This window comes from Triturus cristatus, chromosome 4_1, assembly GCF_964204655.1.
Source record: "Triturus cristatus chromosome 4_1, aTriCri1.1, whole genome shotgun sequence".
NCBI lineage: Eukaryota > Metazoa > Chordata > Amphibia > Caudata > Salamandridae > Triturus > Triturus cristatus.
In genome coordinates this window covers 728,261,427-728,273,995 of record NC_140585.1, presented here as the reverse complement: position 1 = coordinate 728,273,995, position 12,569 = coordinate 728,261,427, and the positions used below count along the sequence as shown (strand labels likewise).

Below are 12,569 nucleotides of genomic sequence, written 5' to 3'. Positions count from 1 at the left end.
GATGTCAGAGTTTTGCCCCCCTGGGGAGCATCAGCTCCTTATTTCCCTGGTGGTGTCCTCTCCCACAATTGCCCACTGGGTAAGGTGGGTGATGCAAGAAGCAGGCATTGACCTGTGTTTGTTCGGAGCCCACTCTGCGCGTGGGGCGATGGCTTCCACAGCCTTCATGCTGGGGGCCCGGTTGGAGGATATTTTGTATGCGGCAGACTGGCCCTCGGACTCAACCTTTAAAAGGTTTTACTTCAAACCAGTGCTGCACATGGCCCAACTGGTGGTAAGTAAGCTTTGAACTAGCATAATTCTCGCCTCCGGTCCTGACATAGAATGAAAAATGTCCTAGCTATCGTAACGGAAAGTTTCAATTCTATTAAGGCGAGGATTATCCCACCCACTGCATTTGCCACGACACACGTGGTTGGAACCCTCCCTTATTCAGTGAGTAACTTAGTTTGATTAGTCCTTGCTTTGCTTATTTGCACCATTAAGGATGTTGTCTCTATGCAACTGTTGCAGTCCTTTCCTTCTCATTTACAGGCTTTAAGGCTTTAACCCCATTGCCATGGCAGGGATCTAATCTGCCCTCTTTGTTACAGGGATGGATGCGAATAAACAGGATGCTTGAAGGGATGGACTTGGTTGACTTCGCGCGACGAAAGAGGATGGGTGGACAGCATTGATGGACTTATCTGGGATTGCAGGCTCCGGATTGGTTGAAGGAGGAGACTCTCGTCATGCTGAACTCTATTGTTTCATTTGTTGTTGAAAATCCCACGGCATCATGGGAATTGGAGTTTGTTAAAGTGGTTCTTAAAATGGCTGCTATTTATTAAAGTGAAGAAAGATGAGCATAATACTCGCCTCCGCGTCCTTAATAGAATTGAAACTTTCCATTACAATAGCTAGGACATTTTTCATTAGTAAACCATACCATAGTTATCATTATCGCCACAATATGTCCTGTCCCTCTCCGCCCCCTATCCACCTCCCTAAGATAAGCCTTTTTAGGTCTCGGCCTGGAGAAAGCAGCGCATGCGCTGCTCTGCCATGAGAGGCCTTTTGGAATCGATACGATTCCAGCGTGCACGCGGGGAGACAAACGAGACAGAAGATGTGCACGCCGGGATTGGATGCTTTACTGGCGGCGTGATACACTGGGGACTTTTTCGCCGCCAGTAAAGGCAGTCCCCGCGTGCACATCTTCTGTCCGTCCCATGACGGGCTGTGCTTGTAACAATTTCTGCTCCCTTCTCTTTCCCTTGTACTTCCTTCTGTATATTCCCTTTTTTTGTCTAATTGTCAAATAACATCCAAGTCTATCCAAGTCTGCACCTTCTCCCTTCCCTCTCTCCCTTCCTGCACACCCACCTCCAAACCTCCCTCCCTTGTCTGCTTCCCCAACTCCCTTACTACATCTCTTTCCCTTCCAACATCCCTTTTCCCTTAATTTCCTTCCCCTCATACCATCCTTTCTTCCTCCTCCTCCCCTTTCTGCTCTCCCTTCTGCAGATGCCCTGTCTCGTGTCTTTCTCTCTTCGTGTCCCTTTTTTAGTCTCCTCGTTGTATTCTGCTCATCTCGTCTGCCCCTCTCCTGTTGCCCAACAAATTCTAAACTGCCCTCTTTTCCTTCCTCCCTTTCTTTTCCCACCACCTTCCCTGCATGCGTCTCTTTCTTTCGAGTTCTTCTGTGCCAGCCCCCCTTTCGTGCCTCCCCGCTTCTCCTCTCCCCTCAAACTTGCGATTTTTTGTGCTCTTCACCAAACGTGAGGCCTCGAGCAGTTCTAGTGAGATCTAAATTTAGCTTCGCAAACTGATGCTGCCCCCCCCCCCTCACCTCCCTCCACTAAATCCACACCAGGAGTGCAGGGGCAGAGCGGCGGCATATGCCTCGCACACATCATAAAACCATCTCTGCCTAATCCGGCCACATTAATCTAGGATATCCGAGGCGGCTCCAGGAGCAATTCAATAAACGGGAGCAGATTCTAATCTATCCCCAGGAGCCCGGCGCACTCATTTACAGGCCGGTGACAGTGAGCGGATAGAAGAGCGGGAGCGTGGAGGGCACTGGAGACTGGACCTGACAGCTTGTGATGGTGACCGATAGGATAGAGCGACACAGAGGGAGCAGATAGGGGGATACTGGGGACCGGCTCACCCACGTGCAGCAGGCTGATAGTGAGCGGACGGAAGAGCAGTGGCGTAGAGCGCAATGGGGGTGGGCACTGGAGACTGGACCTGCCCCCGACAGCTTGTGATGGTGTCCGATAGGAAGGAGAGACACAGAGGGAGCAGACAGGGGGATACTCAGGGAACAAGTCCTAAATAAGCATTGAAAATGCAATAGGTCTCGCCTTTGAGTAAGTTAAAGCCATTTGCTTTGCTAATGGTATTGTATAGCAAAGCAAATGGCTTTCAACTTAATAAAAGGCGAGACCTATTGCATTTTTAATGCTTGTTTGAGCAAGCAGAGGAGTTATTCCTAATTTTCTAACTGCCTAATTCCTCTTGTTTTAACAAAACTGTAGTAAGACAAGAAGCAAAAAGATGATTGGCAAAACAGTTTGTTTCACCCAACACATGTTAATTTGACCAACAAATTCTAAACTGCTCTAATTCATGATTGCGTGACTGATTCATAATTTCTGATTAAGTTAAGAAATAATTGATTTGTGATAGTACAATAAAAAAATGGCTTTTGCTGCACGGCACATCATTCTGACTCGACAGAAGCTGTGTGAGGAGTTAGATCCTGGAGGACAAAGGTTCAAGGAACGCAGTTATGTGGGAACACTCCTATGAAGAAATAATATTAGCACAGCATATTTTTGGGTGGGGCATGTGGAATTTAATTATTATGTATAAAATGAACATTGTGATATTTAACTTCTTCGCAGTTAGAAAATTAGCTCAAAGTTTACCATGTTTCGTATTAGATTAAAAAAGAAAAGAAAAAAACTCCACTTGCCCCTCTAGAGGGCGCCATGGAGCTGAGGATTTTTTGACCAGTTTTGAACAGTGGGATGCAGAATTTAATGTTGTTATTTTGCACGTACTTTAGATTGCGTGGAGTGGTGAAGTCAGCACAACTCTGGAAATCTGAAAGGTCAATTTTGTTAGAGTAGTCAGTGGCAGGTAAAAGGGAAACTGGTGAGGGAGGGCTTTGCGGCCTCCTGTGCCAATGGATGCAACTATCCAGGGACTGGCCCGATGTTCACGGCTCTAGGGCCAGATTGTTCCAGCCTCATCCTGGGGCTCCTGGGAAAACCACACTCAGTGCAGCCAAGGTAATGTTTCCTGAAGTAGTGATGCCAAATGTGCTAGGGAGCTGTGTTGTGTACCAGGAAAAATGTGCGAGAAAAATTTCTAGGACGACACAAGGGTTGTAGGTGAAGCACCATCCTGGGGTTCAGGTTGTGCCTTTGGCGCTGGAGCGGATTTCAACTTGGCACTGATGGATGTACACCTTAATGGAGCCAAACGTATGTATTTATATCTTCTACTGAAGGACGTTTACTTGCCGGAGATTTTACTTTCCATCTAAAAGGTTACAGTAGTAGTACAGTAGCATCTCTTCCAGCTACAGATTCACAACAACTGACTAAAAAAATCCTTACAAACATTTACTTGCTCACCTTTGTGTGTTCAAATGGAATTTCTACTGTTGGGTGGTAGCAGACAATTGTCCTGTTATCCGAGGTCATGGCAAGCTCAACTTTGCTGGAAAAAAGTAACAACATTAATGTATCTAAGTAAAGCAGACGTTATATCTGGGCAGCTATACCACAATTCCTAGGGATACAGTAACTTCAGATTCTTAAGGAAAGGTGCCATGCAACAGGGATTGGAAAAAAAAATAGTGATAGCAAGCATGACCTCCTTGATGCTATCCCTCCAAATGCCCCCCTCAGGCCTTGTGTCAGCAGCAATTTTAAATCCCAAACTCCAAGTAATTGGAGATGCACACAAGTTTATTATATTTCGTTCTGATTTGATAAATCACTTTCTCACAGTGTGCTTATGTAGTTTGAGTAGCTGGGTGTCCACCACAAGTATTAAAGTCACTATCCCGGCAGTCCAGTCAAGGGTTTAAGTAATTTAAAAGTGAGCTCAACCCCTGCCAACTCTGGTACGTAGAGGCTGGCTTAATTTAGAGAAAATGTTTAAAGCATTTAGAATTACCAAAAAGTTAAAAAGTCCAAAACAACATAATAAAAATTTCACTCCAGTTTATAAAAAGAGAAAATTAAATTTAAAAAACAAAATGACACCAAAATGAGAAAAATTCAGTGATAGGAACAAGAGAGATGAATGTTTTAAGTATGTAAGTAGGAAAAGCACCAAGGAAAGAAAAGTGCCAATGGTTGCGGAAGACTGGGACCTAGACGCAATTTGAGGGTGACCACGATGGAGTGCGGGTTGGATACACCAAGTAGATTGGCCCACTAGGGACTGGAAGTAGGGGAGTTTGAAAAAGTTTCCAAGTTCAAATATGAAAAGGTATAGTTGTTTTTCTGAAGAAAAACTATACTCCACTGGAGGCAAACCTGAAATTCAATCAATGTCATGGACTGCTGTTGGATACTTGTTACAGTCAGTCAACTTGAAGCTCAGGAGCAAAGGTTTTGAAGCACACAGTGATATCGGCCAAAATGCTTCCAACAAAAACATATGGCAGTGTTGCTCTACACGTATGTAGAGCGGCCATAATAGCAGGGCTGGACCCGTCAGATCCTCAAATGAACTGTCAACTGATAAAATTTCTCAACCGCCATGATCTAGCACTGAAAACAGAAACTCTAGCTACAAAGCAGACAGAGAAATCTATGATATGCTAAGAGACGTTATTATCCATAAAATATAAGTGGAGAATGCTTGTAACTTTACAATCAGGCCTGAAAAGTAACTCGCAACTGAGTGGTAGAACGCTGAAACTTTACGATTTAGCAAGTGCTTACTGCATGCCACGAGCCCCATTAGGAGCATATGACCACCATTTTCTTATAACAATTGAGAATGATGTAAACCTTTTAAGTTTTTTAAAATGAGGACATTTTATTGCTTACTTTTACTCATGTGATAAATTGTTAAGGTTCTAACAAACATTTATTATCATTATCACATAAACATGAATATCAAGAAGCATGATGGTCACCAAGCAGATAATGCAAGACACTGGTGCTTATGCTCAACATTCCCATTTGAAGAAAGGTTGCAAGGGATAAGCTATTGAATGAAGTATTTTCTAACTGAAATGGTAATGCTAAATGTAGGGGCTTGAATATCCTGTCAAAATTACTTAGCGTTCTCTATGTGCAAACATGTTGATATACAAAGTGCACCGTCACTGTGCAGCTTTGTTATATTAAAATTGATAACTACAAAACAAGAACATCCTCCTCAAGCTTCTAAACCTCTTTCTATATCAACAACACACAGGAAACAGGAAATGTAGCTAGCCTTCAGCAGTTTAAATCCTAAGTTTATGATAAAGCTTATATGCACATTGACCTGATGCTAACCGGTGTTGCTAAAAAGTACTACTACCATTGACAGACCTTGTTTATTTTGTTCTAACTGTATATATCGAAGGACTTACAATTTATGAATGTGGGGAGGAGGAAGCAACAACGGTCCTTATCGTCTGCTCTTATAAAAATAGTAACATAAAAAAAAACTTTTGAAGAAATAAAAAAAAGGGGCACATTTGGGGTCATGTGTCAGCTTCAACCTTCCCACTGACTTCCACAAAATAGATTTTTAAGAACGGTAGAGAAGAAAAATTCAACACCACAAACTATTCTTGAGTCTCAAAATCGTGACTTGCTCTCTCAAAGGTTGACATTTATAATGTGGCATGCAGCACGCCACAATGACGTCTGCATGAAAACACTATTCTACTCAAAACTCGTGCAGCATTCTATGCCAGATTAGTTCCTTCTTCAACAAGCATTGGAATAGCCAATAGGTCTCGCCTGTGGGACCTTATAAGTGTTTAGGGGGAGGCATTACGGACAACGGGAGGGGGGGTTGGCATCATGGCCAACAGGGGGGAGGGAGGGGGGGGGGGGGCGAGTGGGATTGAAAGGCACGGACAAGGGGAGGGGGGTGGGTGAGGGAGTGAAAGGCACAGACATTGAAAGGGAGGGCTGGGTGAGTAAAAGGCACAGACAACGGGGGGGGGGGGGGGAGTGCTGGGGGAGGTACAAACGAAACCTCGTGCAGGTTAGCACATAATTGAAGTTCCACTAGCGGGAGCTAAGAGAGTTGGTTTCCCATAGGCTGCACCAGATGTGCAGGGCGATAGTGAATTTCACAGATAGTCAATTTTCGCGCTGTAATCATCTTGCCCCATTATCAATTATCACCCCCCTTTAATTACATAAGAGGCCATTGGAGTGTGAATGGATTTGTGAAGAGGCAGGCGCTTCTGTGCGGATTACCTGACATCCAACAGGACGACTTTGCTGAGAACAATGTACGTGATGACCTGCTAAAAGCCAAGCAAACCGTTTGTAGAAAAAAAACGCCGTCCGATTAAGACCTGGGATCCCGATTCTGTTTGATTTTGCTCATCAAAGGGAGTCCCTTAAACAAGCCTCATTTGCACCATACTCGGGGATGTGCTGAGAAAAAAAACAGGCAGGCACCAAAGCGGAGGGAGACGAGCAGCGCCTGCTCAGTTTAGAGCTTCTGCCGAGAGACACAATCGGATGACGTAACAGCCACCATGCTAAAAGCTACTTGGAGACCTTATGGCCATTTAAAAGTAAATCAACACTTTGTTAATAAATTGCAACTGATGTCATCAGCCCTGCGCGTGCATAAGATGCTGTATGAGCCAGACACACGCCACAAAAGGGAGCCAGAGGGGTATAGTTTGACATATATACTCAAAATACATCCTCCAGTACAAATTTCTACGAGGTAACAAAAGGCCAAAGATGAGCTCATTGAGCAATTTTGCAGAAATTACATCTATCATGCTATCTGCTGGCCTTCGTCGTGCGCACTTCCGCGCAAGCGCACAGTAGACCTGGGCTGAGGGCTGAGTTGTGGTTTTTATTTCGCATTATTAAACGTCATCAAACTTTCAACAGTATTCCTCACTTCTCTCGTCTCTATACTGCATAAAACGTGCTGGTGTTTATTTTCTCTGCCAACTGGTAAGCGCGTCCAGCCGTCTGACCGAGGCAGCGTAAGATGGATAGGTGATGGCAGCTGCCCTCGCTTGGCTCCAGAAGCCGCACATCACTGACAGGATGGCAGCTCCTGCCAAAACCACTTACGACCGCATCGAGTAATGGAAACCGCCGCAGCGAGGCCCCAGCCACCCACAGGAAGGGGGCTCAGAACAACACCACACACACCTGACCAAAGAAATTGCAACACTTCATCCGGCAGGGAAACGAACCAAGCCAGAGCGAAAAGACGGCGGCAACCAGGAATGACGACACCGCAGCAAACCCACAGGAAATTTAATAACAAGGGCAGGAGAGAGGGAAGAGGAAAGTTTACAGGGGCAGCACAGCACAAAAAGACCATGGCGTGCACACAAATGACAACACCGTGCAAATGAGACAGGAAAGTTTATAAGCACAGAACTGATCAAACAAACACTAGAAAACTACCCGCGAGAGGTGTGCACGTGCGCGCTACAAGGGAAAATCAGCGCGACCAGCGCTGACCGCCATCTGTTTCCAATTGCAATATTTGGAAACAGATGGTGCTAATGCTCGCTCCCGAGCACCCTAGGCCACAGTAGACAGGAGGGACATGCACCCGCCTTGGGCCAATTGCTTGCTGTCTTTCTAAGAAAGACGCATGCAAAGGCCAATAGCGGGTGGGGAAAAAAAGCGCATACGTGTGTTTAGAGTTGAAAAGCCCTTACTTAAAGTCTCGCAGAGCAGCGCATGCGCGATGGCTCAGGCGAGGCCTAGAAAGGAATTCAGGAGGAGGATGTGGAGCACAGCTTGAATACACATTGAAAGAAAAAGGTAAAATGATTACATCACTCACTTCTAGTTGCTTAAATGTTTTATTCCAAGAAGCCAACTTAAATTTCCCTCTCTGCAAACTTATATTTCAATCTATGCATGTGCGGCACTTCACGAAGGACAATCGTGAATTTCCTTGTTCAGAACAGTCAAATTCTTATTTATGTTTTAATGCATGTAAAAGTGCATACTTCCCAATGTATTTCACTTGTGAAACAAAAATTAAATGGCATGTCTTTGATTTGACAACTGCAGTTAAGTTCTGAGACAGATTATGAATACATTTTGTGATCATGACGTTGTAAGGATCCGTGAAAGTAAACCGTGCTTATGGACTGTTCCACTTTAAGCAAGAGAATCTCTGTTCTTTAGCAATATGTAGTTAAGAACCTGAAAGTAGCTCTCCCAGCTCAGTAGGAGCTCAGGTGTAAGTATGGGCATCAAACAACGGTATGCTGTAACAGCAAAAAAAGTATGAGAACTAATTAATCATACATAAGGTAGTTAAGGTATTAGACAGTAAAGTTAAAGTAGTGAAATGCAGTTAGGTCCCACTTACTACGATTGTGGACTAGTTCAGGCAAGCATTCATCGAATCAGTTATGATGGCCTCCACAACCGCTAATTTGGCCGCTAAATAGGTATAATCCAGACCCATCTGTAAATCGAGATGTTGCACTTGGATGATCTTATATATACCTACTTTCGGCTTACTGAATGGGAAAGGAATTGGAAACAGCTTCCCCATGCTGAATTCGATAACCCAATCAGAATACCTTAGCCAGAAAGTAGCTCAGTTTTTCTTATGTGGAATTCATTTGTTCTGAAAGAGTTACATCCATCCTGTTGCCCGCCCTCAAAGTTTAGTCCCTTTTTTGTCAGCCTTTCAATCATTAGCTTGAAACCAACAGTAGCAATGGTGACTGTCAAATGATAGAATGAAAAATGTAGGCACGTATGGTCCACATTCTTGTGAAACTCTTCTGTTACTTTCACTGGAGCAGACTTTGGGCCACAATAGAGAGGTGTGGAAACAATCATGTATTCCTATTTGTTTAATGTTAATGTCACCCTGCACATGTATATCACAATGAGCACCGATATATTTTATGATCAAACGTGCATGCAATTTAAAAAAATTACTTTTAACTGCCCTTTAGCCTCAATATGCCTTCTAAGTTTCATGACTCTAGTAGGTCTAGAGTAATTTTATTCAAGGGAGTGCATTTGAACATTTCCTGTATTTCGCAGTAAAGGGTAGCCTTTCTCTTTATGGTGACAACCAGAAGTGGCTTTCAGAAATTCAATTAAATCAGCAGCGTTTTCATGTACTTGTATCTTGGTTTTAAGGGTCTTGCATTTTAGCAGTAAAAAGATCGTGCCACCTCCTCATTAGATAACGTTTCCTGAAGTAACAAGTTTCTGTTGCATATTTATGCTCCATAGACTTCTACTGAGAGAAAAGTGCATGCACTTTAGCATGACATGGTTCAACTGGCCTTTTTGGGTGTCTTCTGATTAATTGCTGTGCTGCTTGCTTTTTTTTTGCATTAAACACATAAGACTTTTGGGCTTCCCGAGGTGCTGCGTTTTATTTTAACAGACGGTGCACGGTCACATCAAACTAACTCTGTAGACAGAAGACAGGAGAATGTTGACGGCACCAGAGGTAAGTGCGAAGTTTCTCCAAGGGTGGGGCACGGCTCAGTATTGGATCTGGGGAACTTGCTTTAAGTGTGAGCCTGTTCGAACCAAAAGTGTAACCGTACTTGCATGACCTGTACTTTTTATGGTTGTCAAGGTTTTGCTAAGAAAGGGGCGCACACATCATCCAGATGGGAAACGACAGAGAAAATAAGTTGGTTGGACAGGTAGGATTAGGCGGAGTTCAGTGAATAGAATATTGCTTTTGAGCGTGTATCCATGGCTTAGGGCGAGTAGGCTTTAGAAATAGTGTGGTAGCGGGGAAGATGGGCAGGAGTACTTGGATCTAAAGCACAGACCCTTGAAGGATGAACGTGTGACAGACAAAGGCCATATGATCCTGACCCCTTTCATGGGACCCTCCAGGCCAGTAGATATGCTGAATTCAAAGAGATTTTTGAGTGCAAGACTGAAGAATAAGGAGCCATGGTGGAGGCTGAAAGAAGGTACACTTTCAACCCCAACCATAAGGAACCCCTGCCCATACTATTTACAAATAACGCGATAAAGGAATATGCAAGTATTTACAAGAGTGGGTAGGGCTCACTAATGAGGGTGGGAAGAAATACTTGCAGCATAAAACTCTTAGTTGATTAGTGCACTATTCAAATCAACATAACAAGGAACCCACAATTAAAATAGATGCCGAGCAATGGCCTCCTTCCTACAATGGCATAAGAAGATACACATGTGTAAGCATGAATCTTAAGTCAGACGTATGAGAAATACACAGGGGTAGAGTATCAAAGAAGTCTCCTTAGGGACACAAATAGGGTTTGTGTTCCAATTGATCCGCCTCTTCCATATGTAGTACCTCAGATCACTGAGCCCCAGGTAAAAGAGAGTGAGACCAGAGGGAGTAATATCTGCTGGAAATGCTTCTCATGCTGGCAGAGGGGCTAATACGCCCGGGTATAGAGCAGTGCCTGCATGACTACCGGCGACTGGAGCCCAAGGATCGAACATGCAAGTGAGTGCTGGGATATAACAGACTGACAATGAAGCACCTGTTAGAGGGGTAAAAACTGAAACAGAGTCCAGTCCTGAACCCTGCCTCTTAATGCCCATCTGTGTGGAAGGGGAATTCCATGATTGAATCTTTATCAGTGACTATGCCACCAAACCCCAATTTAACGAATGTGTAAATTCTAAACTGTGCGTTAACATTTTGTTGCTGGATTTGTTCTAAAAAATAATGGTGGCCTGGTTGCTGGTTATGCTGTATGGACAGTGTATCAGACTGTGGAAAGTTGTAATGTGCCAAATGTCAGATAAGCTCAAGTGACAGAGCTAGTTGCACTAGCCAGGGCCTAGCCAAAGAAAGGATTGTGACTGTGCACATGGACTCAATTTCCAAGGATGCAAAGAGATATATTAACATCATGGACAGGATGTTCAAAACCCTTTCAAATGCCTTAGCTCCCAAGGAGGAGGGAGTAGTAAAGTGGGCCATGAACCAGCTTCCTCACAATGATATCACAAGGAGTAACACCCTAGCTGATTCTGCCACTAAAAATGCTGCTTGGTCTAAAACTGCTAATGTTGGTATGTATGTTATGAGTACTGACTTGTTTCACACCCTAAAAGATTTGTCTCAACTGTAGGAGCAAGCCTCCAAAAGTGAAAAACAGTCCTTAAACAATGGAAAAAAAGAGTCCCCGAAGGGGTATGGAGAAGCCGGGCATGTGGTTGCAACAAAACTTTTGCTCCCTAACCACACCAGGTCATATCACCAAGCAGTCCACGTCAGTAGGGATGGCACGATACATGCCGCAACCCACTGGTAAGAGCCCTTCTTTTCTTCCATATCTCAGATTTATTCCGAGTCCTTTGCCATCTGCCTGTACTGGAAAGGCAATTAAGTCCACCAACGCTGTCCTCCCACACATTGGGGCCCCTCTGTACACCTTCAAATAGATTTTATCCAGATACGAAGGTGTGCCAACTACTTTTACATCTTAGTCATCATGTGTATGTTCTCAAGATGGGTGGAGGGGTAACCCATTCCTAGTGCAGATGCCATCCTAGTAGTTAAGTTGTTAATAAGAGGTTTTATCCCTCGGTTTGTAGCACTAGATTGCAAGAAACAGGGGAACAACACTAGGTCTGCAGTAGTACAGGCAGCCTGCAAGGCTCTAGAAACAGACCAGGATTTCTATGGTGCATTCCACCTAGAATCAGCAGGCAAGGTAGAATGGACATATTGTACCCTCAAGAGAGAGCTCAGGAACTCAATTGAAATTTAAGGATGCCTTACCACTAGCACTTTGGTCTCTTAGAGCAATTCCTATACAAGAAAATAAAACTGAGGCCATATAAGGCAATCATGGGCAAACCCATGATGACGATACCCTTAACTCCCCCAGTCTCAGCTGTTAGGTTGGATTTACAATTGAATGTGGATGCAGTCTTTCAGAAAGCTGGATGTACCATACCAAATCCTACTCATCAACAAAGCCGCAAAATGTCATGGTCTCGCAACATGGATCCACTCATCTCAGCGGAAGCCTGCTGCTTAAACAAACAAAGGCAACCCACATGACCATGTGAATAAGGGTATCAAGTATAAACTTGGAACAAGCGTTCACATGGAATTAATTTTTAACAAAACAATATAGTAATGCAGGAAAATTCTGTGACAACTTTATCTGAATTATAAGAATGAGGTTGGGACAGATGAGGTGCAGTTTAGAATTAATCTACAAGAAGCTGAAGAAGAACAACCAGCATTTCATTGTCATATTCAATTCATCCTAATCGAAATGTATCCTTTAGACAGCAACCAGACAATCACAGTTAGGTGAGCATTGGAAAGAATTTCCCAAGATCCCCAAGTGAGAGAAACCAAAACCACATAGGAAAAAAAGTGAC

General features: G+C 43.9%; 1 protein-coding gene across 2 annotated transcripts in view; it reads right to left on the bottom strand.

Moving 5' to 3' along the window:
- MRPL42 (mitochondrial ribosomal protein L42) overlaps nucleotides 1–12,569 on the bottom strand; it is a 171,403-nt gene that overhangs the window by 53,370 nt on the left and 105,464 nt on the right. For both annotated transcript variants that reach the window (XM_085653197.1, XM_085653198.1), the window contains exon 4: nucleotides 3,633–3,717. In XM_085653197.1, the coding sequence (XP_085509323.1) occupies nucleotides 3,633–3,717 (85 nt within the window). The remainder of the gene's footprint in view (nucleotides 1–3,632; nucleotides 3,718–12,569) is intronic.